The sequence below is a fragment of the Pipistrellus hanaki genome (genome assembly GCF_964339955.1).
Source record: "Pipistrellus hanaki genome assembly, chromosome: 19".
In the NCBI taxonomy this organism is placed as follows: Eukaryota; Metazoa; Chordata; class Mammalia; order Chiroptera; family Vespertilionidae; genus Pipistrellus; species Pipistrellus hanaki.
In genome coordinates, this window is record NC_140521.1 from 22,649,319 (window position 1) to 22,676,150 (window position 26,832).

The following is a 26,832-nucleotide window of genomic DNA, read 5'->3' on the forward strand; positions in this document are numbered from 1 at the left end:
GCAGTGGCAGCCAGGCCTGAGGCGGAGGCGGCCAAGCCCAGGGTGGCCAGTCCAGGAACACCCAGACCCGGAGTGGCCGGGCCCGGAGAAGCCGGGCCCAGAGCAGCCGGGTCGGGAGCAGCCAGGCCCAGAACAGCAGTAGCCAAGCCCGGAGCATCCAGGCCAGGAGCGGCCAGGCTTGGAGCGGCCGGGCCCGGGGTGGCCCGGCCCAGAGCATCCAGATCGGGTGCAGCCAGGCCCGGAGCAGCAGCTGCCAGGCTGGGAGCGGCCAGGCCAGGAGAGGTCAGGCCCGGAGCAGCCAGGTCAGGTGCGGCCAGGCCCAGAGCAGCGGCTGCCAGGCTGGGAGCGGCCAAGCCCGGAGCAACGGCTGCCAGGCTGGGAGCGGCCAAGCCCGGAGCAACGGCTGCCAGGCTGGGAGCGGCCGGGCCCAGAGCAGCAGCTGCCAGGCCCGGAGCAGCAGCTGCCAGGCCCGGAGCTTCCGGGCCCTGAGTAGCCGGGCCCAGAGCAGTCGGGTCGGGTGCGGCCAGGCCCGGAGCAGCAGCTACCAGGCGGGGAACGGCCAGGCCCGGAGTGGCCGGGTCGGGTGCAGCCAGGCCCGGAGCAGCAGCTGCCAGGCTGGGAGCGGCCAGGCCCGGAGCGGCCGGGCCCGGAGTAGCCGGGCCCAGAGCAGTCGGGTCGGATGCGGCCAGGCCCGGAGCAGCAGCTACCAGGCTGGGAGCGGCCAGGCCCGGAGTGGCCGGGTCGGGTGCGGCCAGGCCTGGAGCAGCAGCTGCCAGGCTGGGAGGGGCCAGGCCCAGAGCGGCGGTGGCCAGACCCGGAGCAGCTGGTTGTGGAACGGACCAGAGCAACAGAGGCCAGGCCCGGAGCAGCCAGGCCCGAAACAGCTCGCTCCTCGCCTGCCCCCGTCCCAAGGCTGCCTCTCAGACATGGCTGGAAACTTTTGCGGGAACTTGAGGGTCTGCTGAATCAAGTGATGAAGGCTTAGATCTGGATATGTTGAGTTAGTATAGCGCTGGGGTGTTGATCTGTGAGTGCCTTGGGTGGGGCCTGGATGAGGCTGGTTGACCTATTTGGAAATGTCTTTTGTGTGAAGTGTATCATTGGGCATGTGGAGGTATTATTGATATGAGAAAATGCTAAGTAACTGATTTACTTTCTGAAAAGGGATTTACTATTGGGGAAAGGGAGGGAGGAAGAGATTGAACATAAACTGTGCACCTATGGATGAGGACAATGGGGGAGGGGAGGGGGCGGAGGGTGGGGTGGGAACCTGGTGGAGTGGAGAAGAAATGAGGAACCTTTGTAATAATATGAACAATAAAGATTGATTTAAAAAATAAATAAATAAATAAAAGTCATAGACCCCCCCCCCCCAAAAAAAAATAATAAAATAAAATAAAATAGTGACTCCTAAGAACCAGCAAGATCAAATCATTAGAATCTCTGTGGTTACATGGAACACTCCACTATGAAGGATGAACAAAATCTGCTTTGTCTTTGGATTGCTTTTCATCATGTTTTATCTTTGAAGCTGACTGTGCTAAAATTTAAAAATTTTATTATTTTTATTATTTTTAAATCAATCTTTATTGTTCATATTATTACAAATGTTCCTCATTTTTTCCCCTCCATTGCTCCCCTCCACCAGGTTCCCACCCCAACCTCTGCTCTTTCCCCACCCCCCACTGTCCTCATCCATAGGTGCACAGTTTATGTTCAGTCTCTTCCCACAACCCCCACTCCCCTTTTCCCAGAGAATCATCAGTTCACTCCCCTTCCATACCTCTGCTTCTATCATATTCAACAGTTAACATTGTTCATCAGATTTATTTTTATTCCCTTAGTTTCTAGATTCACTTGTTGATAGTTACGTATTTGTTGTTCATAATTTTTAATCTTTATTTTCTTCTTCTTCCTAAAGAACCCCCTTCAGCAATTCATAGAATTCTGGTTTTGCGGTGATGAACTCCTTTAGCTTTTTTTTATTTTTTATTTGTGAAGCTCTTTAACTGGCCTTCGATTCTGAGTGATAGCTTTGCTGGGTAGAGTATTTTTGGCTGTAAGTTCTTGTTATTCATCACCTAGAATATTTCTTGCCATTCCCGTCTGGCCTGCATGGTTTCTGTTGAGAAATCAGCTGACAATCGTATAGGTGCTCCTTTATAGGTAACTACCTGCTTTGCTACTGCTGCTTTTAATATTCTCTCTTTGTCTTTTGCTCTTGGAATTTTAATTATGATGTGTCTTGGTGTGGTCCTCTTTGGATTCCTTTTGTTTGGGGTTCTGTGCACTTCCTGGACTTGTAAGTCTATTTCTTTCCCCAGGTGGGGGAAGTTTTCTGTCACAATTTCTTCCAATATGTTTTCGGTATCTTGCTCTCTCTCTCTTCTTCTGGGACCCCCATAATTCTGATGTTGGTTTGCTTGAAGTTGTCCCAGAGGTTTCTTACACTATCTTCAACTTTCTGGATTCTCTTGTCTTCTTGCTTCTGTGGAAGAGTCTCCTCTAGCTCTGTGTGTTCCAAATTTTTTACTTGATTCTTAAGATCTTCCATTCCTTTTTTAGGACTCTGTATAATATTTTTTATTTCAGACAATGTATTCTTTATTTCTAGTTGATCCCTTTTCATATCCTCATAGGTCTCGTTTATTTTATCAGCCTTTTCTAGGAAATTCTTGAAAAACCTTATAAGCGTGGTTTTGAACTCTATATCCAGTTGCTTGTTGTTTTCGATTTCTTTCATTTGTGATCTGTTTCCTTGTCTTGGCATTTTCGCTGCTTCCCTAAGTTGGTAGAGTGGCTTTGTGTGCTAAGGTGTCCTATATGGTTCAGTGGGTCAGTCTCCCAGTTACCTGAGGTGGACACCCTTGGTGCACCCCTTTGTGGACTGTGTGTACAGCCTTATTGTAGTTAAGTCTTGATTGTTGTTGGTGTCACTGGGAGGAACTGACCTCCAGGCCAATTGGCTGTGAGGATCAGCTGTGTCTGTGCCAGGAGACAGCCTTGTTCGACTAGACTTGGAAAATTGCAAAAGCCTCTGTGCTCAGCTTGGATGGGGCGGAGTTTCAGGGTGGAGCCTACAGCCTTGGCTTCCCATCAGCCCCGCCCTATGAGGTTCTTGAGTCTCAGTGTCCTTCAGTACTCGCTGCAAACACCTGTGAGAGAAAGGTGCTCTCGAGTTCTACCCAATACCAGACAGTCTAGTCTCTCCCCCAATGAGCCCAGAACTGGGGTTCAGTGCAGTTGGAAATGAGGTTGGAAGTGGGGTTCAAAGCAGTCTGGAGCTTTTGTTTCCTTCCCGCTTGGGCAATCCAGTGGCACAGTCAACAATCCATCCTCTGCGCACATTCACATGCACGCCTCCGGAGCTCTGCCTTTTGCCACTCCCCTGAGTTTTCGCCTTACAGCCCAGATTCCCTCAATATGAGCCTGGGTCCCAGGGTCTGGCCCGGAACTGGAGCTCAGCAAAGTCCAGAGCTTTTGTCTCCTTCCCGCTAGGGCCATCTAGCAGCAGAGTCAACAGTCCGTTCTCTGCGCGGCATTCACATGCGTGCCTCCTGGGCTCTGCCTTTCACTGCTCCCCTGAGTTTCCACCTTACAGCCTAGATTTTCTCTGTATGAGCCTTGGTCCCCAGGGTCTCGCCCAGAACTGGGGTTCAGTGCAGTTGGAACTTGGGTTCAGCACAGTCCGCAGCTTTTATCTCCTTCCCCCCCTAGGGAACACCAGCCAGACACTCAGCCGCCCCCTCCTCTCCGACTCCGTCCTCTCCCCACGCGCGCACCGTGTCTCCGTACCTTAGCCTTTTACAGCTCCTCTTATTTTCCTTCTGGTTTTCTCTTTCCTTCTAGTAGAATTTCCAGTCAGTCAACTTTCCTGTAGTTCTGGATAATGTCCATTTTGTATTTTAGTTGTATTTTTTGAAATTGTTGTGTGAGGCTGCAGTTAGGCATTTAACTATGCTGCCATCTTGGTTTCTCCTTCAAAATTTTTATTTTTAAATTATTTTTTAAATTAAGGTTTTATATGTGTACATATCTTACCATTGCTTCCCCACCCCCCCCAATCTCATCCATGCCCTCCCTCCCCAGAGTTTTGCATCCACTGGAAAAATTTAAAATTTTTATTAAAATAAACTTCCTGGCTTGTGCTTTTCTACTATGAAAGAGAGGAAGGTGACTAATTCTTTGAAACACGAACACACACACACACACACACACACACACACACACGAGTGTGTCCATTACCTACAATGTGAAGGGTACAAAGATGGGAAGGGCAGGGTCTAGTCTATTTACCCCAAGGAAAGGAGCCACTCTATTCCCCTGAAGGCAAAAAGAGGTGGGATTTAGGCAGATTACATGGATACATTTCTGAGAACCAATCATAAGATGCATTTTATATTCTACTAGTGGCCCAGTGCATGAAATCGTGCGTGGGTCGGGTCCCTAGGCCTAGCCTGCAATCAGGCCCATCTTCCACCCGCTTGCCAGTCCCCAGTTCCTCCCCGCAGCTGCTGCCAGCCAGCCAGTTCTCCTCACCGGCCCCCCACCTCACAGTGACTGTTCAAGCAGTCATTCTGGCATTATGCTTATGGTCACTGGCCTGTTATTATATAGGATTGAAAGTGAGGAGGGCGAGAAGTACCACAACACAGATTATGGCCCCAGCCCCTGGCAGGTTGTAGACAATGGTGATGACCACTCTGAGGCTCAAAGGATTAAGCAATAACCACTAGGACAGCATTCGCACCAGTGGAAAGAAATTAAAACTATCCAAAAGAGAATAAACAAAGGTTATTTATTCCCAACATCCCCGCATTTGGCAGACTCGAAGACAGGCAATGGGAAACTTTTATAGTGGAAAAGAGAGAAGGCCTCAGGTGTGCTCTGACTGAGGCTGACCTCAGGTGGACTGTCTAGAAGCAGGATATCATCCTATCTGATTGTTAGAGAGGTTATTCGGTTTCCTCTGGTTGGTCCTGAGTTGAAAGATAGGGGGAAAGGGGAGGGGGAGGGAAACTGGCAGTTATTGACCAAGTCCTGACGATTTTGTGTTGATTGCTGCACGGCTTGTGGTTTAGCTTCCCAAAGTGGTGGCTGCAGAGATTGTGGGTCAGAATTCTATTGTCATATGTGGTCTGTTCATTTGTATTGTGGATGAAAGGGGCCACATGCTAACCTGACAGACTGAGCGGAGGCCTGCATGGTGGTCTTGAAAATTCAGAGACCTAAAGTAACCACAAAGGATGGCCTGAAATTAAACTTTAACTAAAAGAAGTTATGGTGGGTAATTATCTTCTAGGCTGGTATCTTCACCGAAAAGGTCAACCTTTACCTTAACTGGACCTATCTCTTTGCATCTATAATAACACTAGAGGCCCGGTGCACAAAATTCATGCACGGGGGTGGGGAGGTGTCCCTCAGTCCAGCCTGCACCCTCTCCAATCTGGGATCCCTCTCACAATCCAGGACTGCTGGCTCCCAACCGCTCCCCTGCCTGCCTGCCTGATTGCCCCTAACCACTTCTGCCTGCCAACCTAATCACCCCCTAACCACTCCCCTGCCAGCCTGATTGCCCCTAACTGCCCTCTCCTGCAGTCCTGAGTCCCCCCCCAACTACCCTCCCCTGCTGGAATGATCACCCACAACTACCTTCCCATGCTGGCCATCTTGTTGCAGGTCATCTTGTGTCTACATGGGGCGGCCATCTTTGTGTGTTGGAGTGATGGTCAATTTGCATATTACCTCTTTATTATATAGGATACCCTTAAAATGTCTGGGTAACTGGTAACTTCCCTTTTTCTGGACCCCTTGGGGCACAACCTAATGTGCCTGGGTGCCAGGATGTAGACCACAAATTCCTTTATTATCATGTTCATTGTTCCTGCACCCACCTGAGTATATGTCTATCATTTTACTTTTTATCCAATCCCAAGGGTTAACCCCACCTCCACTCTTCTTTCTCCTGCCTCTCTAGTCTAACACCAACGGATTTCATGTAGCCCACCTACGTCTCTTCCTTTGATTGTGATAGATTAAATAGAGAAGGGAACCGGAGACCGGGATGGCAGGACACAGGCTTTATTGGAGGGAAGAGCACCCCTGCCGGCTGCTTCCAGAGAGAGAGAGCAGAAGAGAGCAAGGGCCGGGGTACAAGCACCTTTAAGGATAGGGGATGGGGCTTAGGGCACTCAGCACATGCTGATTGGTGATTAGGGACCTAGGGAATTGGAATCGGGGGCTTAGGGTATTTGGCAGGTGCTGATTGGTGGTTCAGAGCTCAGGAATGTCTGGCTGCAGGTGGGGTTTACGTCTTTCCTTCAACTAGGAAAGGAGGATCCATCAGATTGCAATGTATATTATAAATATCGATGTAACCTGCCTTTCTCCGGAGCATTATCTCAATTCCTTGAGGTTCTGCTTCCCGGCAATTGTCCACAGTTTGGCTCAAATAAACCCACAAAAATTCTTCACAGGTTTGAACGTTTTTATGTTAAAGTATATCTAATCTCTCACACTCTCCTCATTCTTCCACTGCAGGGAGGGCTGGGGTAACTCTTTACAAAGCTGGTGAAGACCTGGGACCCTCAGCTGTGAGCTGACGGAGTGATTGACAGGGTGAATCCTGGGTTAGAGGGCAGGACACCCAGAGAGGGTCCCCCGGGGAAGGCAGCAGGGCAGAAATAGGAAATCTGTGTCTCTCTTCTTGGACAGGATGAGGGTGTCGCTGTCCTTGATGCCGTAGCTCCCCAACGCCGACCAGTCCTGCAGGACCTGGCCCAGGAACTGCAGCTCCTGCTGCTTCCGGAGCAGCCCCTGCCTGTCTTCTATCTGCTGCTTCAGGCCCAGCACGTAGCTGTCGGGGTCGATGGCGTAGGCGTGGCTCCCGCCTTCCGGGTTCTTCACGAAGACCTGGATCTCCGGGGGGATGGTCTCCAGCAGGTAGACGCGCGTGTCGCAGAATATCCCAAACTTGGCCAGAGAGCCGCGGCTGCCGAGGAGCTTCCGCTCGCCGCCGGGGGTCTGGAAGGACAGACGCTGCTGCACGCCCGAGGAGCACTGTCCGCGCCAGATCTTCTCTTTCACCTTCCTTATGGGGTCATACGGGTTCACCGTGAGGACGCAATCCGGGCGGCCCCCCTGCTCCACGGTCAGCTGGATGTCTCGCGCCTTCTGCAAGGGAGAGGAGAGGGTGGAGTGACCACGCCCCTCTGTCTGACATGCCGTAGCCCCCCTTACCGGCCCTCATCTTCCCAACAGCAGCAAACATTCAGGGAGTGCCAGCCACTGTCCAGGCCCTGTGCTGGTGGGGGCCTTTTATTCTCTTCTTAATGCATTTTGTTCTCACGGCAGCCCTAGCAGGGGGTGCTTCTCCTATTATCCCATTTCACAGATGAGGACATTGTGGCCAAGAAGGGTGAAGCGGCCCAGTCAGCATGGCTCAGTGGCTGAGCATTGACCCGTGAACCAGGAGGTCAGGGTTCAATGGCCGGTTAGCACATGTGCCCAGGTTGTGGGCTCGATCGCCAGTAGGGGCATGCAGGAGGCAGCCAATCACTGATTCTCTCTTATCATTGATGTTTCTAGCTCTTCTTTCCTCTCAGAAATCAATAAAAATATATATCCTGTACAATAAAAGGCTAATATGCAAATAGATCGAATGGCAGAACACCCAAACAACTGGTTGCTATGATGTGCACTAACCGCCAGGGCGCATGCAAGGGGCTGCCAGCAGACAGGGGACCGGGGGCCATGGTGGGAGGGGCTGGGTGGGGGGCACAGAGGATGGGCCGAGACCCGCCCCTGTGCCCACCACAGCCTCTCGGCCCACAGTTCCTTTCAAGGTGCATGAGTTCATGCACTGGGCTCCTAGTGTTTGTATATATATGTGTGTGTGTATTTATATATATATATATATATATATATATATATATATATAGAGAGAGAGAGAGAGAGAGAGAGAGAGAGAGAGAGGTGTGTGAAGTGGTTTACTACCTCATAGAAGTAGTAAGGAGTAGAGGAGACATTTGAACCTGCTCCAACATCAGAGGCCACACTCAAGGGCCTGCGAATCCCAGGTGGCTGAAGGACACCCCTGGAAGGTGCTGAGGCGGCTGGTCCTCTAGTTGATCCTTTCTAGAAGGAACAGAGGCCCAGCGTAGTCAAGATAAAAATCTTTGCAGGATGGTTTGTCTAGTTAGGAAAAACCCAGAGGCATACACGTTTCAGCCCACCTGTGGGCTCATTCGGCTGGTGGCCTCCAGTCTGTCATCCTGCACCTTATCAGAGAGCCTCTGGTTCCACTTCTGCCCCTTCTCCAAGCAGGTCTGGCTTTTGTTCCATCACACACCTCCAGTCCTGTGGCCTCTCTCCCCACCGAACCCCTCTCTCCCCACCTGACCCTCTACCTGGACGGGGTGCCCTCTGTTCTTAGTGTCTATATCCTTCCCTGGCTTTTTATTTTATTTTTTTACTTTACTAGAGGCCCAGTGTACGAATCTGTGCACTGGTGGGGTCCTCTGGGTGGCCTGCAGGGATCAGATGGAAACCTGCAATTCGAGGCCGCCTGCAGCTCCTGCCTGCTCCTCCCACTCATCGCAGCCCCACTGTGCCTGCCGCAGGCTCGTTCCCAATCAGTCCCACTGGGAGAGGCTCGCATTCACCAGCCATGAGCCCTGTGTCTGGTGTCCTCCCAAGGGAGTGGCCTGTGGGATTGGGCTGAAACCGGCTCTCTGACGTCCCCTGAGGGATCCCAGATTGTGAGAGGGCACAGGCCAGGCTGAGGTATCCCATCGGTACACGATCGGGCAGGGGAGGGACCGTGGGAGGGCTCCAGAGTGTGTCCAGCCCACCCTGCTCAGTCCTGATAGGCCGGACTGCAGCAGCAAGCTGACCTACAGGTCAGAGCATCTATCCCCTGGTGGTCAGTGCACATCATGGCAAGCGGTTGAACAGCCTTAGCATATCATTAACATATTATGCTTTGACTCAGTTGTTCTGCTGTTCAGTCTATTTGCATATTACCCTTTTGTTATAGCACTAGAAGCCCGATGCACAAAGATTTGTGCAAGAATGGGCTTTCCTTCCCCCGGCTGCCAGCACTGCCTTCACTCTGGCCGGAGCTGCCTTTCCAACTTTCCGAGCTGCCCAGAGGCCTGAGTGGCGGGGGCAGTGCAGAATGCCTGCATCATTGCCAAGCATCCAGCCCCGCCCTCGGCCATTCAGCACCTGCATTTGCAAATTAACCCACCATCTTTGTTGGGTTAATTTGCATGCTCACTCCTGATTGACTGGTGGGTGTCGCAAAGGTACAGTCAATTTGCATCTTTTATGATTGTAGATTTTTTTTTTTAAGATTTTTTATTTATTTATTTATTTATTTATTTATTTATTTTAAAATATCTTATTGATTTTTTACAGAGAGGGAGGGAGAGAGATAGAGAGCTAGAAACGTTGATGAGAGTGAAACATTGACCAGCTGCCTCCTGCACACTCCCTACAGGGGATGTGCCCGCAACCAATGTGCATGCCCCTGACCGGAATTGAACCTGGGACCCTTCAGTTCACACACCGATGCTCTACCACTGAGCCAAACAGGTTTCGGCTGATTGTAGATTTTATTAGAGACCTAGTGCATGAATTTGTGCACTGGTGGGGTCCATCAGCCTGGCCTTCAGGGATCAGGCTGAAAATAGCTCTCTGACATCCCCTGAGGGTTCTGGATTGTGAGAGGGTGCAGTCCAGGCCAAGGCACCCACCAGTGCACAAATCCGTGCACCGGGCCTCTAGTATGCATGTAAGATCTTTGGTTAATCTCTTCCTGCCCTCGCCCCTCCCCACTTCCCTCTGAGATTCATCAGTCTGTTCCATGTTTCCATGCCTGTGGTTCCCACTCCGTGTTGAGCGTCTGCTCCCAGTGGTCATTGCATGCCATAGCATGGTTGCTTAGGCTTTTATATATATAGATTAGAGGCCCAGTGCACGAAATTCGTGCATGGGGGGGTCCCTTCAGCCCAGCCTGCACCCTTTCCAATCTGGGACCCCTCAAGGGATACCCGACTGCTGGTTTAGGCCCAATCCTGGGGATCAGGTTAAACCAGCAGTCAGACACTCCTCTCACAATCTGGGACCACTGGCTCCTAACTCTCACCTGCCTGTCTGCCTGATCACCTCTAACTGCACCCCTTGGTGGCCTGATCACCCCTACTACCCTCCTCCCACCAGCTGATTACCCATAAATGCCCCCCTGCTGGTTTGGTCACCCATAACTGCCCTTCCCCCCCCCCCCCACTGGTCTGGTTGCTACTGACTGTCCTCCTTTCCAGCCTGGTTAACCCAAATGCACCCCTGCCATCCTGGTCACCTCCAACTGCCCCCCCGCCAACCTGGTTCCCCCCAACTGCCCCCTGCCAGCCTGGTTATCCCCAACTTCCCCCCTGCTGGCCTGGTCACCCCCAACTGCCCCCTGATGGCCTGGTCACCCCCAACTGCCCCTCCCTGCTGGCCTGGTCACCCCATGCAGCCTGATGTTCAGTCATCCGTCCAGTTGCTTTGGTCGTGACGGCCCCTGACTTTTTATATATTAAGATTGTTAAGCTGAGACCAGTTTGGCTCAGTGGTAGAGCGTCGGTCTGCAGACTGAAAGGTCCTGGGTTCGATTCCGGTCAAGGACATGTACCTTGGTTGCGGGCACATCCCCAGTAGGGGGTGTGCAAGAGGCAGCTGGTCGATGTTTCTCTCTCATCGACGTTTCTAACTCTCTGTCCCTCTCTCTTCCTCTCTGTGTAAAATCAATAAAATATATTTTTTAAAAAGATTGTTAATAGCATTACAGACGTCTCCCATTTCCGCCCTTTTGCCCCCTCCCCACCCAGCCTCGCCCTGCCAGGCCTTCCCCTGCTATTGTCTGTCTTCATTATATCCCTCCCTGGCTTTTAGGCCTACCTCTGGCCCTGTCTCCTTCAAGGAGTCTTCTCTGGTGATTCAGAGGTAATATTTATTTCTTATTTCTAGAGCCTCACAAAAACCTGGGTGTGAATCCTCCTGCCTCTTAGCAATGTGACCTTGGTCAATTAACCTTTCTGAGCCTCAGTTTCTTCATCTGTAAAGTGACGATAAGTGATAACAATAATCGTATATAATAAAGATGTAATATGCAAATGGTTGTTATGCCATGAAGTGCAATGACTGACTGTGTAACAACCAGATCACGGAGCAGCAGGAGGGTGGGGCAGTGAGCTATAAGCGGGCAGTGGAGAGCTATGGGAGGTGGCAGGGCAGCAAGCTATGAGGGGGGTAGGGGGAAGGGGAGCCAGGGGAGCTACAGGAGATGGGGCAGTGGGCGGAGAGCTACTGGAGGGCAGCAGCAGGCTACTGGTGAGCTACTGGTGCACAGATTTATGTGCAGGGCTACTAGTAATCTATTTATATAAAAGCCTAAGAGACCATTCAACCAGTAGCTATGATGTGCACTGACCACCAGGGGGCAAACGCTTAACACACAAGCATGGAAACATGGAACAGACTGATGAATATCAGAGGGAAGGGGGAAAGGGAGGGTGGGAAGAGATTAACCAAAGATCTTACAAACATACTAGAGGCCCTGTTAGCCTGGCCTATGGGGATGGGGCCGAAATCAGCAGTCTGAGATCCCCCGAGGGGTCCGAATTGTTAGAGGGTGCAGGCCAGGCCCAGGGACCCCACAGGTGCACCGGGCCTCTAATAATAATGATAATACTTGACATTTCTACTTTACAAAATTATCAATGGACAAGCACTTAGCACATTTTTTTTTTATTTTTTAAAATATATTTTATTGATTTTTCACAGAGAGGAGGAGAGAGGGATAGAGAGTTAGAAACATCGATGAGAGAGAATCATCAATCAGCTGCCTCTTGCACACCCCCTACTGGGGATGTGCCTACAACCAAGGTACATGCCCTTGACCGGAATCAAACCCGGGACCTTTCAGTCCCCAGGCCAACGCTCTATCCACTGAGCCAAACCGGTCCCGGCCACTTTGCACATTTTAAAGTTCAATGTGAATAAAATAAATTGTTATGGCCTTTGACTGTACTGTAGGTTTGGCATCACTCACGTAATATTATCTGTTATTTAGTATTTTTTGTTTGTTTTCTGAGTATCTTCTCTGGTGATTCTTTCTAACATCCCCCCCGCCCCCCCGAATTTGGAGCAAGGAAAGATTTACTGATCAAGAATGCCTAGTTTGCCGAAACCGGTTTGGCTCATTCGATTCCGGTCAAGGACATGTATTTGGTTGCGGGCACATCCCCCAGATCCCCCAGTAGGGGGTGTGCAAGAGGCAGCTGATCGATGATTCTCATCGATGTTTCTAACTCTATCCCTCTCTGTAAAAAATCAATAAAAAAAATTCTCACTGCATCTTAAAAAAAAAAAAAAAAAAAAAAAAGAAGCCTAGTTTGAGAACATGAGAGAACTAATTCTCCAATCCATTTCCTTCCTTCCTTCCTTCCTTCACTTATTTATTTATTTAAAATATATTTTTATTGATTTCAGAGAGGAAGGGAGAGGGAGAGAGATAAAAACATCAATGGTGAGAGAGAATCATTGATCAGTTGCCTCCTGCATGCCCCCATTTTCCCTGACCGGGAATTGAACTGCCACCTCTTGGTTCATAGGTCAATGGTCAACCATTGAGCCACACCAGCCAGGCTCCAATCCATTTTAAGACAACTCAAAATGCAGGTGTCCTTTAGCAGTTTTGTGCAAGTTTGTTTCAGAGGCTGTTCCCCCAACCCCCCACACTTGCTCCAAGTCCAGTGCTGGCACAAAACAGCTGACTGACTGATTGGACTTGCCCGGGCCCAGTTCGTGCAAGGAGTGATTGAGAGCATGGAGCAGATTCTCAGGGAGGTATGGAAGAAGGAAGGAAAGCAGAACAAGGATTGGAAGATAAGAAATCTGAGGCTCAGAGAGCTGAGTAATTTCCCCAAGTTCACAGAGCTGGTGGGTCATGCAGCCAGGACTCAGACTTCCGACTCCGATGCCCTGTTGGCTCCATTGACACAGAAATAAGTAGGTAAACACCGTGCATTCATCTCATTCTGGCTTCACGCCCCTGGCAGCAGCCCAGAGGGGAGCCCGTACCTTCACATTCCAGCTGGGGACTGGGTTGTCCTCGCTGTCATAGCAACAGTCCTGCTTCAGGCACTGGCAGGCCCTCTGGGCCACTATGTCCCATCTGTACCCTTCCGCCACGTTGTGGGTGGGGTCGGCCGGGTCCAGGATGATGGGCCTGCAACACAGGGAGGGGGTGCCAGGCTCTTTCCGGTTTGGAGGCCTGGCCAGAAAGAAGCCTTCTCAGGCGTCACCTCTTCCAGGCCTGAGCATCTGCATGTCCGGAGCCCGAGCTCTCAGTCCACGCGGGCTCAGAGACATTGCTGGAGGTAACAGCATAGAGACCATTCGATTTCCAAGAACTCCTCTTGGGGAGAATTCTCTAGATGTTTGTAAGAAAATTTACCCAGTGGGCATGGCTCAGTGGCTGAGCGTCGATCTATGAACCAGGAGGTCACAGTTCTATTCCCGTTTGGGCACATGTCCGGGTTTCAGGTTTGATCCCCAGTAGGGGGTGTGCGGGAGGCAGCCCATCAATGATTCCCTCTCATTACTGATGTTTCTCTCTCTCTCCCTCCCCTTCCTCTCTGAAATCAATAAAAAAAATTTAAAATGTATTTTATTGATTTTTACAGAGAGGAAGAGAGAGGGATAGAGAGTTAGAAACATCGATGAGAGAGGATCATCGATCAGCTGCCTCTTGCACACCCCTTACTGGGGATGTGCCCGCAACCCAGGTACATGCCCCTGACCGGAATCAAACCTGGGACCTTTCAGTCCGCAGGCCGACACTCTATCCTCTGAGCCAAACCGGTCTCGGCAATAAAAATATTTTTAAAGGAATTTTGATGATGATGATGATGATGATGATGATGATGATGATGGGGGGAGGGGAAGAGTAGGGGAAAGGGTGAGATGCCAAAGGCATGGTTAAGCAATATCAGATGCCCACCCAGGAAGGTGGGCCTCTTAAGTTCAAAAGTTTTGCTGACAGGCCACATAAGTTGGAGGCTAGAGCTGCTGAATCATTTTAAATAATAACTCCCCCTTCCCCAACTACTGATATCTGAGGTACTGGGACAAGCCCTATGTGAATTTTCCTCTTTTAATCCTTACAGTTCCATATGTGGGGACTAGTGTTCCCCATTTTACAGATGGGGAAACTGAGGCACATAGACCTCCCTCAGTTCTCACAATCAGCAGGTGGGACTCCTCCTCCAACGGGATTGGAGTTGCCTCTAGGTGTCTCTCCTCTGCTGGGCAAATGTTTTAAGGAATACAAGCTTGAAGGGGCTTAGGCTCAGGGTTAGTGTCCTTGGGTTGCTCACGTGACAACATGTGTTGCCCGTGATAGGAGCCGGCCTGTTCCCGGGGCTTCGGACTTAGGAGGGAGCCGTGGCCTCGGGGACAGAATGTGACAGCGGGCTACTGGAGTGAGCGGAACATTTTAGGCTCCAAGCTTGTTACTCCCAACACCCCGGCTCCTGATCACCCTGAGAGACCCAGGCTGGGGGGGGGGGGGGTCACCTGACCCAGAGTGGCCCATCTGGGGACCCGATGCACAGGGCTGATGCCCAGTGGCCAGCCGGGCTCTCTCAGGAGTTTGGCCAGGGATGTAAGTAAGCGGGAGCAGGGCAGAGAGGAGAGTGTGGGCCGTGAGGCAGAGTGTCAGGGAGAGAGGGAGCCAAAGGTTTGTCAGGTCCTGATGGTTTCCAGCCTCATTTCCTGGGCATCCTTATAATCAGCCCTCTTTTCTTAAGGAGACCCGGCTTGTCTTCCTTGTTTGGGAAAAAAACAAAACAAAAAACCATCACTCACGTAAAAGAGCAACAAGCATTCCTGTGACATGGCTTGCACTGACTTAGACCTTCTACTGCAAAGAACAGTCTCAGGCTGGGTTCTCCCCGCTGCAGGTTCCCAAGGGAAGGATTTGACTCAGGAGCAGACCCAGGAGTCGCCATGAGGAGCGGGACTGGAGAAGGCAGGGAGGGTGCCCCTAGGGGGGGGTGTCCAGGTGATTGCTGCAGGGGGGCTGAAGGCGGTCTCCGGGGAGGGACGCTGGGATTAACGTGCAGCAGGCGGGACCCAGAGCGAGCCCCTCGGTCTGCGATGAGAGGGAGCGGGGCTGTTTATCCACCAGCTGCCGCCGGCAGAGGGCCGCAGGCGCTGCCGGAGGGCTGAGCCAGCTTTCGGGGAGACGCTGGGCCCGCAGCACGTGCTGAGATCCTGACCGTGTACCCGGCCACACGGGGCCCTTCGCGGCGTTTCCCCGGCCCCCAGTCCCGCCTCCGTGGTGCCGGCGGCTCCTGTCTCACCGAGAAGGAACTGCGGCCGCGCTGGACTGAACGTGGGTCTCCATGATTCCTCCCACTTTCTCATGCTCTCTCTAAAAAATACTGAACTGCTGAAACCGGTTTGGCTCAGTGGACAGAGCATCAGCCTGCGACTGAAAGGTCCCAGGTTCGATTCCGGTCAAGGGCATGTACCTTGGTTGCGGGCACATCCCCAGCAGGGGGTGTACGAGAGGCAGCTGATCGATGTCTCTCTCTCATCGATGTTTCTAACTTTCTATCCCTCTCTCTTTCTCTCTGTAAAAAAATCAATAAAATATATTTTAAAAATAAATAGAAATAAGTAAACAAATAAATAACACTGAACTGCTCTTCTGAGGGCCAAGGTCAGAGGGGGCGGGGGCTTGGGGCCAAGGAAAAGGCCTCTAGCTGCTAAGGCCCTGGCGGTTTGCGAAGGCGGCCAGGTCACCATTTCCTGGCAGCCTTGCTGCTTAATAAAGCTCCCTTCCCCAAAGAGAGACCCCAGAGCACCCCCTCCGCTCTCTCCTCTCTGGGACGGGTGTGTGTGTGTGTGTGTGTGTGTGTGTGGAAGCGGGGCCCGCACCTCCCTCCGCTCTCTCCTGCCTGGGACGGGTGTGTGTGTGTGTGTGTGTGTGTGTGTGTGGAAGCGGGGCCCGCACCCCCCTCCGCTCTCTCCTCTCTGGGACGGGTGTGTGTGTGTGTGTGTGTGGAAGCGGGGCCCGCACCTCCCTCCGCTCTCTCCTGCCTGGGACGGGTGTGTGTGTGTGTGTGTGTGTGTGTGTGTGGAAGCGGGGCCCGCACCTCCCTCCGCTCTCTCCTCTCTGGGACGGGTGTGTGTGTGTGTGTGTGTGTGTGTGTGGAAGCGGGGCCCGCACCTCCCTCCGCTCTCTCCTGCCTGGGATGGGGGTGTGTGTGTGTGTGTGTGTGTGTGTGTGTGTGTGTGGAAGCGGGGCCCGCACCTCCCTCCGCTCTCTCCTGCCTGGGACGGGTGTGTGTGTGTGTGTGTGTGTGTGTGTGTGTGTGGAAGCGGGGCCCGCACCCCCCTCCGCTCTCCCCTGCCTGGGACGGGTGTGTGTGTGTGTGTGTGTGTGTGTGGAAGTGGGGCCCGCACCTCCCTCCGCTCTCTCCTGCCTGGGACGGGTGTGTGTGTGTGTGTGTGTGTGTGTGGAAGTGGGGCCCGCACCCCCCTCGGCTCTCTCCTCTCTGGGACGGGTGTGTGTGTGTGTGTGTGTGTGTGTGTGTGGAAGCGGGGCCCGCACCTCCCTCCGCTCTCTCCTGCCTGGGACGGGTGTGTGTGTGTGTGGGGGGGGGGGGGGCGGGGGGGACAGGTGTGTGTGTGTGGGGGGGCAGCGGACCGTACCGCGCTCTCTGGAGCTGCTGTCTGACCACGGCCTCGATCACGGGGCTCTGCAGCGTGTAGTACGTGGTCCAGAAGATGCACAGGGCCTCGGGCTCCTGCAGCAGCTCCATCACCGTGGTGAGGCCCTCGTCCAGGCCGAAGCTCTCGCTCTCCTGCGTGCCCACCTCCCAGGCGTAGACGGTCAGCAGCTCCAGGGCGTAGAGCGGGGGCAGCGCGGCCCGGGGGCTCCTGGCCTTCACATACTGTGCAGAGAGACGGGGAGAGCGAGACCTGAGGCCCCGTGTCAGGATGGCCCAGGACCGAACCCTGGAAAACCCAGGTTCCTCAGTCCAGACACTGTGTCTGTGAATGCTGACCCTGCCTGGCCCCTGTAGGTGAGCAGCATGTTTGTACTCGAATCCTAGGAGCCAACTTCGGAAGATCAGACTCCGACCTCCAGCCGCCCGTCCTGGGAGAAGTGCTGACCTTATGACTTAGAACCGAGAGGAGGAAGACGGGGGCTCACAGCAGGCCTCACTGGACCGTTCCCGGGCCCCGGGGGAGTGGACCGAGCGGCCTGCGTGTGGAGAAGCCGTCCAGCTCCTCCGGCCCCTTCGCTCTGCTCTCGCTCCCCCTCTTCTGAAGTCCTCCGCCTCCTCCGAAGTCCTCCCCTCCTCCGAAGTCCTCCCCTCCTCCGAAGTCCTCCCCTCCTCCGAAGTCCTCCCCCTCCTCCGAAGTCCTCCCCCTCCTCCGAAGTCCTCCGCCTGCGCTGAGAAGGGGGATGGGCTTTGCCACAGGCGTCCCTGTCCTCGCAGGTGTCTGGGCTTAAATTAGTGTCTTTCCTCAAGAGTTTGGGTTTTCAGGGCAGCAGGCAGCTGAACCTGGGATCCGATTATAGTCTCAGCTCTGCCATCTACTGGCTGTGTAATCTTTCCAACTGTTAAAAAATTTATTGGTTTTAGAAAGAGGAGGGGGGGGGAGAGAGAGAGAGAGAGAGAGAGAGAGAGAGAGAGAGCGAGAGAGAGAGAGAGAGGGAGAAGAGAAGGAAAGGGAAAGGAAAAGAAAAAGGGAAAGGGAAAGGGAAAGGGAAAGGGAAAGGGAAAGAGAAAGAGAAAGAGAAAGAGAGAGAAAGAGAAAGAGAAAGAGAAAGAAAGAGAAAGAGAAAGAAAGAGAAAGAGAGAGAAAGAGAAAGAGAAAGAAAGAGAAAGAGAAAGAGAGAGAAAGAGAAAGAGAAAGAGAGAGAAAGAGAAAGAGAAAGAGAGATTTGTTCCATTGATGCATTCACTGTTTGATTTTTGTATATGCTCTGACCTGGGACTGAACCCACAACCTTTTTTTTTTTTTTAAATATATTTTATTGATTTTTTTACAGAGAGGAAGGGAGAGAGATAGAGCTAGAAACGTTGATGAGAGAGAAACATCGACCAGCTGCCTCTTGCACACCCCCCACCGGGGATGTGCCCGCAACCAAGGTACATGCCCTTGACCGAATCAAACCTGGGACCCTTCAGTCCGCAGACAGATGCTCTACCACTGAGCCAAACCGGTTTCGACTGAACCCACAACCTTGGTGTATGGGCATGATGCTCTAAACCACATGTGTCAAACACAAGGCCTGCGGGCCAAATCCAGCCCGCCAGGCCTTGCAATGTGGCCCGCACCACGCTGTCATCACTGCACTCCGCTGTCAGTTTATGACATTGTCAGTTTATGACTGTTCAGTAAACCATTCAGCCTGCGATTTAGGCTGGATTTTAGATTTTGGCCCCTTCTCTGATTGAGTTTGACACCCCTACTCTAAACAGCTGAGCTCCCTGGCCAGTCGGTTTCCCTCTCTGGCCCTAAATGGTGCCCCATTTTAGATTCAAGGGGCTGGATTGTCCAGTGGTTTCAAACTGTGCTTGACATATTCCTGGAATGGAGTACGAAGAGGCGTCTCCAGGAGTGAGCAGGATCCCAACCCAAGAAGCTTCGTTTTAATTCAATTTAATTAAACTGGGATTTAGACAGGTTTTCTTTAAAGAAAACTCTTTTTTTAAAAAAAATATATTTTATATTTATTTCAGAGAGGAAGGAAGAGGGAGATAGAGATAGAAACATCAGTGATTGGAGAACAGTATGAAGTTTCCTCAAAAAAACTGAAAATGGAACTCCCATTTGACCCAGTAACCCCACTCCTAGGACTATATCCTAAGAAACTAGAAACATCCATCAGACAGGATATATGCACCCATATGTTCATAGCAGCACAATTCACAATATCTAAGATTTGGAAACAGCCTAGGTGCCCGTCAGCAGATGACTGGATCAGAAAACTATGGTACATCTACACAATGGAATACTAAGCTGCCATAAAAAAAAAGAAGGAATTCCTACCATTTGCAGCAATCTGGATGGAATTGGAGAACATTATGCTAAGTGAAATAAGCCAATCAATAAAAGAAAAATACAATATGACCTCACTCATTTATGGATAATAAAGAACATTATAAACCGATGAACAAAAAAATAGATACAGTGATAGTAAAGCATCAAACAGAATGTCAAATTACAGCAGGAAGGATAGGGAGAGGTGGGGGAGATAAGAGATCAACTGAAGGACTTGTGTGCATGCGTATAAGCATAACCAATGGACACAAAACGCTGGGGGGTGAGGGCATGTATGGGAGTGGGTGAGGGGAGCGATGGTAAGATATGTACACATATAATACCTTAATAAAAAAAAGAAAAAGAAAAAAGAAAGAAACATCAATGATGAGAGAATCATTGATTGGCTGCCTTCTGCACTCCCCACACTGGGGATCAAGCCCACAACCGGGCATGTGCCCTGACCAGGAACTGAACTGTGACCTCTTGGTTCATAGATTGATGCTCAACCACTGAGCCGGGCCGCTGTTGCTATTTTTGATTCTGGATTAAGTCTGAGTTTTGGCCAAGTCTGATTCTGGTTCTTGCTCTTATTTGCAAAGGCCACTTACGTCTGTGCTGGTGACAACAGTCCATGAATCTGATGGTTGCTATCGGGAGATGGATGATAGGAATTTATCTCTGGATGGGGGCCAGTCAATGGGGATTGGATTGTATTTTCTATTTTTCGTTCTTCCTTTTCCATCTGTGTTTTGAGAATTCTGATATCTCCTGGGACCCTCACTATCGTCTTGCATGTCATTATGAACTTGAATTACTCAAACATTCATCTGCGCATGTGACTCCCAGAAAATAAGCTGTAAGATTAGGCGCTCACTGATGCATAGATTTTATGCTGCGTTAATTTTGACCTATAATTAAAGCAGTAAAACCAAAGCCATTAGTTCTTTTTGTCTTTATGTTTATAAATGAAAGACAATGATCTGATTACAATATAATGTATCTGTGGGAAAGCCTCTTTCTCCCCACTCCACTCTGGAAAATTTACGGAGTGTGACTAGGAATAAATCCATGGGTAAAGGCTCAGATCCTTACCAAATGGGACTGAGTCAGAATTTCACTGTACTCTTTTATTCCAGAAATATGAGTTCATAAAAGCAGTTGCTTAGCCAAGGTAAGAAAAAGAGAGAGAGGGAATTAATTACCCTGGTTAATATTCTATATTTGATGGATATGTAAGAAAATAACTACTTCTTCTTAATATATCTCATATCCTCACAAAAAGATAATAGACTTGTGCAAACTAAGATTAAACATTCTTTGAATGATATATTATTCTAACTGGAACCTCAGAATTAAAAAAAATTCCATAAAAATTCCTGCTGTTGGTTATAAACTAACAAATCCTCAGGAAAAACACACACACACACACACACACACACACACACAAAGAATTATTCTGCAAAATAATAGCATATATAGGCCCTGCTTACAATGATGATTAAATATTTACAAAGTGACTTTAAGTTCCTGTTTTCATGACTATGTAGTATTTACATAATGTAAATTTACACAATGTAAATACACTATGTAATATTTACATAAGCTCAATAAAAATTTGTCCTTCTTCCTACCAGGATAGAATTAGAGAAAACAATTTATCAATAAATCAATAACAATAAAATATCAGCCAAAGCTGGTTTGGCTCAGTGTTAGAGCATTGGTCTGCAGACTGAGAGGTCCCAGGTTCGATTCCAGTCAAAGGCATGTACCTTGGTTGCGGGCACATCCCCAGTAGGGGGTGTGCAAGAGGCAGCTGGTCGATGTTTCTCCCTCATCGACATTTCTAGCTCTCTATCTCTCTCCCTTTCTCTCTGTTAAAAATTAATAAAATATATTTAAAAAATATATATCAAATTTATAAATAAATTTGTGTTTATGCGAGAACTCTAATCCAATTAAGTGTGATAATCAACCCCACTATTACAAATCAAGGACAAAATAAGATAGACCAAAAAGATAAATATCATATGATCCCCCTTATATGAGGAAGCTAGAATAGGGAAATTCATAGACAGGAAGCAGAATGGCGGTCCTCGGGGGCTGGGGGAGGGTAACATGGGGAGTTAGTGCTTAATGTGTACAGTTTCTGTTTGGGGGGGATGAAAAAGTTCTGGAAATAGATAGTTGTGTTTATACAACATTGTGAATGTAATTGTACACTTAAAATGGCAAAAAAAAAATTCCCCCAAATAAACAAAAAACTTAAGTCAAAAGCTCAACTATCCTGGCTGGTGTGGCTATTTGGTTGGCGTCTTCCCATGCACCGAGAGGTTGCAGGTTCGATTCCCCGTTAGGGCACATGCCTGGGTTTCAGGCTCCATCCCAGGCAGGGGGCCTGCCAGAGGCAGCCGAGATGGGCGTTTCACTCTCCCATCGATGTTTCTCCCTCTCTCTTCCTCTCTCTTCCACTCTCTCTCTAAAAAAATCAATAATCAATGAACAAGTAATAAAATACGCCTGGGGAAAGAGTGCCCCACCCTAACCGCCTTATGGACAATGAGTGCTGGCTACCCTGTTAGCTCAGATCTGGGCTGAAGGGCAGCCCCGCCCGCTGGCTCACCGCCCCCTCTGGCTCTGGGATCTGCAGGCAACAGGTCCTGTGACTGTGCCTTCGTGTAGGTAAGTGAAAGGGCAGCTTCGATCGACATGACCCTGAGGCTTTCCCTTCCCCAGGTGGGAGCTCAGATATTGAAGGAAGGACCCGCTGACTCCTCACTCACAGGGCCTACTCTGCATTTTCATAATTTCCACACCCCAGTTCCGGCTTCTCCGCTCAGTTCTTCGGTCCTTGACCCCAGTCCCGGAACTGATGTGAACACTAAAATACGACGGAGCCATAAAAGTCAATGCTGACACCAGGGACTTCACCAAACTTCCGGACAGGAACTGTGAACCCCTTAGCCTCATGGGACTCTCGTTTGTTTACCGTAAACACAAGCTTTTTATGTCCTTTCGTATCCATCAACAGCTTGTGACACCTAGCTGGATAAAACTTGTCAAATAAGAGAAAACACCAAAGTAATAGTACTGAATCTTTCAAAAAACAGCTTCATAAAACCCTGTGTGGCCGAATCCTTGCCTCAGGGGCAGAGGCTTGACCAATGGGGAGTGATAGATCCTCCCTTCCTCCAACTGATGGACGGATGTAAACTCTGTCTCTTAGTCGGAGCACTGAACCACCAATCAACTCAGGACCATGCCACCCAGCAGGGCCAGAGGATCGTCCACGGTCACCCGGGTCTGAGGCACCAGTATGGAAGATGAAACAGTGGGGCGGAGACCGGGATGGCAGGACACAGGCTGTATTGGAGGGAAGAGCACCACTGCCGGCTGCTTCCAGAGAGAGTGCAGAAGAGAGCGAGGGCGAGGTACAAGCACCTTTAAGGATAGGGGGCGAGGCTTAGGGCACTCAGCACACGATGATTGATGGTTTTATGTAAGGCCTAGGATTAGGGGCCTAGGGACTTAGGAACCGGGGGCTTAGGGTATTTGGCAGGTGCTGGTTGGTGGTTCAGTGTTCAGGAATGTCCGGCTGCAGGTGGAGTTTTCGTCTGTCCATCAGTTGGAGGAAGGGAGGATCTATCATCTTAATAATCATTCTTTTTTTCAAGTGCAGTTGACATTCAATATTATATTAGTTCCAGGTGTCGTATGGATATTTTAAAATATACATGATTCCATGCAGACATGGCATGTGAAATCTGAAAGGCAACTGCTACGAAAATGTTCACTCAGTTAGTCATGATCCCAGGAACCGGCCATGGGAGGGGAACTGGTGTGGGCGGAGAGCGGTGAATCTTTCCTCTTGTTAGCGGCCTTCATGGGCAGCGATTAACGTGCGGATGTCCCATTGCAATTGGCATTAACGGTACCAGACTGTGTACTTGCTTACTGAAATCCTGTAACCTCCTTCTTTTTCTCCTCCCTCCAGCTTTTCTTTCTCTTCCCCTCCCCTCCTCCCTCTCTTTCCCCTCTTTCTCTAGCTCCTTATTTATTTATTTTTACTGATCTCAGAGAGGAAGGGAGAGTGAGAGAGAAACATCAATGAGAGAGAACCATGGATGGGCTGCCTCCTGCGCGCCCCCTGCTGGGGATGGAGCGGCTGGGAATGGAGCCGTGACGGCCCGGCTCTCTCCAGCCTCTTTGTTCCACTTTGTATTTAAAAGACAGCACGCTCCTTGGCCGGCTCCGTCTCTCCGGGGCCTCCCTTCCCCCCCTAACCCCCCTCTTCCCCCGCAGGCTCACCCGCAGGAACCAGTGCTTCACCAGCCGCAGCAGCCCCTTGAGCTTGGTGGGCCGGTGCTTCACGAAGTCCCGCTGCAGCTCGCAGAAGGAGGGCGAGAGGCGGCCGGGGTCCGGGCAGGCTGCGGCCAGGCGCTCGTAGACCTCGGGGGGCGGCGGCGAGCTGGGAGCCGAGGGCCCTGGGGCGAGGGGGGCGCAGGGGGAGGGGTCAGGACCCGGCTGCCCGGGCCGGTGCGCGGGGGCTGCCGGGGGCCGGTGTCCGCGGGGGCTGCCCGGGGCCGGTGTCCGCGGGGGCTGCCCGGGGCCGGTGTCCGCGGGGGCTGCCCGGGGCCGGTGTCCGCGGGGGCTGCAGGGGCCGGTGTCCGCGGGGGCTGCCCGGGGCCGGTGCGCGGGGGCTGCCTGGGGCCGGTGCTCGGGGCCGGGGCTCAGGGGCTGCCCGTGGCGGGGGCTGGGGCCGCAGGGGCTGCGGGGGCTGCCCGGGCCGGTGTCCTCGGGGGCTGCCCGGGGCCGGTGTCCGCGGGGGATGCAGGGGCCGGTGTCCGCAGGGGCCGCAGGGGCTGCGGGGGCTGCCCGGGCCGGTGTCCTCGGGGGCTGCAGGGGCCGGTGCTCAGGGGCTGCCCAGGGCGGGGGCGGGGGCCGCAGGGGCTGCAGGGGCTGCCCGGGGCCTGTGCCCGCGGGGGCTGCCCGGGGCCGGGGGTCCTTCCTGCCGCCACCAGCGGGTTCTCGCTCCCAGGGCCCTCCCCGCTGCGATCAGCACGTTCCCTTCAGGCCCGTTTTGGACCCCCCGCCCCCAGTTCCTTTGGGCCCCAGCGCCGCGGGGACCCCAGTTCCAGGACAGAAAGCGGGGCTCGGGGCGGCTGCAGGCCCGGGCGCCTTCCCGCTCTGTCCCGCCTCCGGTCCCCGCCAGGCGCCCCAAAGCCTGTGCGGGCCCCGGTGAGCGCCCAGCACCCTCCACTCCGCCCCTCGGGGTCCTGCTTGCTTTACCATCAACACGCACCAGCGTGGTCCCCAGGGGAGCCCCGGGCACGGCGGCCGCAGCCCCCGGGGCGGGGGGAGGGGCGGACGGACGAGGCGGACGGGGGCCCGGGGAGGGCGCGGGGCGGGCCGCTCCTTACCCAGGGCCCGGTAGGCGGGCACGATGGTGACGGTGACCGGCTCCGCGGTCCAGCGGGTCCAGATGGTGAAGGCGAGAGCGTCGGGGACGCCCGGGGCCACCTCCAGGCCCTCGAGCCCAAGGTCCAGCAGGTCCCGGCAGGTCCACAGCGCCCGCCGCAGGAGCCGCAGCGCCGCCTGGTGGCACCGGGCCGCCTCTTGGAAGCTGCGGAAGCCGCTCAGGAAGGCCACCAGCCGCACCTCCGCCACGCCCCGCAGCGCCGTGCCCGTGCCGAAGGAGCCCACCTGCGGGCACAGGGCACTGTCACCGCCCGGCTCAGCCCCAGCCCGGGGTCCGAGCCACAGCCCCGGGGTCCGAGCCACAGCCCCGAGGGCTCAGCCCCAGCCCCAGGGGTCAGAGCCACAGCCCCAGGGGTCAGAGCCACAGCCCCGGGGGTCAGAGCCACAGCCCCAGGGGTCAGAGCCCCAGCCCCAGGGGTCAGAGCCCCAGCCCCAGGGGTCAGAGCCACAGCCCCAGGGGTCAGAGCCACAGCCCCAGGGGTCAGAGCCCCAGCCCCAGGGGTCAGAGCCCCAGCCCCAGGGGTCAGAGCCACAGCCCCAGGAGACAGAGCCACAGCCCCAGGGGTCAGAGCCACAGCCCCAGGGGTCAGAGCCCCAGCCCCAGGGGTCAGAGCCACAGCCCCAGGGGACAGAGCCACAGCCCCAGGGGTCAGAGCCACAGCCCCAGGGGTCAGAGCCCCAGCCCCAGGGGACAGAGCCACAACCCCCGGGGTCAGAGCCACAGCCCCCACGGGGGGACCCATCCCCCTCTTTCAGGTGAGAAAGCGGGAGCTCGGGAGAAGCCACCTGCCGGGTCGCAGGTGCGCAGCCTGAGGCCGGAGCCCAGGCCCGGGTTCCCAGGCTTCGCTCTGAGGCCGCCCTGCCTGCAGCCATGTGTGTGCCCGGACATGGATGCCCTCACAGGCTGCTGGACGGGCAGCGGGAGGTCTGAGTGGTTTATGACATGGCGGGGGGGGGGGGGGGACGGGGGGGGCGGACTGCCTGTGGATGAGAGCCTGGGCAGCCAGACCTGGCCCTGACTCCTGCCTGGCTTCTCCAGCTATGTGACCATTCGGAGCCCTACAAATCACCCCCTCTCTCCCCTCTCTCTCTCTCCTCTCTCTCTCCTCTCTCTCTCCTCTCTCTCTCTCTCTCTCTCTCTCTCTCCTCTCTCTCTCCTCTCTCCTCTCTCTCTCTCTCTCTCTCTCTCTCTCTCTCTTCTCTCTCCTCTCTCTCTCTCCTCTCTCTCTCCTCTCTCTCCTCTCTCTCTCTCTCTCTTTCTCTCTCTCTCTCTCCTCTCTCCTCTCTCTCTCCTCTCTCTCTCCTCTCTCTCTCTCTCTCTCTCTCTCTCTCTCTCTCTCTCTCTCTCTTTCTCTCTGATGATCTATCTATTCACACAAGGAGCAAAGACTTGGCTTTGCACTTGGTTGCTGTCAATCTCAAGTCTCTGAGCCTCCATTTTGCTCTCATCTGAGAAAAGGGAAGAGAACAGCATAGAGATCAGACCTGTTGCGGGGTTATGCTGGTGCACCCCAAAAAGTGAACTGTTATTAGCAGGTTGTTCTGCTCAGGGCAGCGTGGGGCTGGGTGCAGGCAGCTAGGTGCTGAGGGTCGGCCGCGTGTGCCAGCCCGGGCCCAGCTCACCTTCACCAGCTTCAGCACCCGCACCTCCTGGTCCGGCCAACACGCTCCCTCCAGGGGCTCTTCCCTCAGGAACTGCTCCACGGCCTTCACGGCCTCCAGCACCTCCTCCTTCCACTCCCGGCTGGGCTGCAGCCGCTGAGCCAGGAAGGAGTCCAGCCTGGAGGCGGGGGTCTCGTACAGCTCCTCGGGCAGTGCCATCGCTGTGACAGGACCTGTGACAGGACCCCTGCCAGGCAGATATGTAGTCACACGCCCAGCTCCTGGCGTGCACGCCCTTTTTTTTTTTTTTTTTTTTTTTTTAAGGGAGCTCCTCCTCCGCTCCCCTCCAGCGGCCTGCTGGGATACAGATAACGGAGAGGAAGCCCGGAGCGAGGGGGCTGGCCTGGGGCCCCCTCCTTGGGGACCCCTGGCTGTGGCAGAGGCACAGAGGGGCTCCGCAGAGCTTGGGAGGACCGGGGCCACCTTAACAGGCTTGGCTTCTGGCCCAACTTTCTGCTATTGGTTTCGATTCCCAACTCTTTAAGTTTCCTTTTAATGACGTTTGGAAAGTGAAATTGGCTTGGGTTGGTCCTTAGAGGAGGCCATCTGCCAGCAAGGTCCGAGTTGGATGGTACC

At 52.9% G+C, this 26,832-nt stretch overlaps 1 protein-coding gene and 1 long non-coding RNA gene across 2 annotated transcripts; one reads left to right on the plus strand and one right to left on the minus strand.

The window, feature by feature from the left end:
- Positions 1–6,065: 6,065 nt before the first annotated feature.
- On the minus strand, positions 6,066–26,648 carry OASL (2'-5'-oligoadenylate synthetase like). The gene is made up of 6 exons (XM_084868324.1): positions 26,218–26,648; positions 24,537–24,819; positions 23,425–23,600; positions 16,771–17,012; positions 13,129–13,276; positions 6,066–7,173 (listed from the first exon to the last, which is right to left on the minus strand). The coding sequence occupies exons 1-6, from the start codon at positions 26,413–26,415 to the stop codon at positions 6,631–6,633; spliced, it is 1,590 nt and encodes a 529-aa protein (XP_084724450.1). The 5' UTR covers positions 26,416–26,648; the 3' UTR covers positions 6,066–6,630.
- Positions 16,512–16,852, plus strand: LOC311613924. The gene is made up of 3 exons (XR_014793552.1): positions 16,512–16,560; positions 16,658–16,708; positions 16,761–16,852. It is a non-coding gene; the product is annotated as an uncharacterized lncRNA (long non-coding RNA).
- Positions 26,649–26,832: the final 184 nt, after the last annotated feature.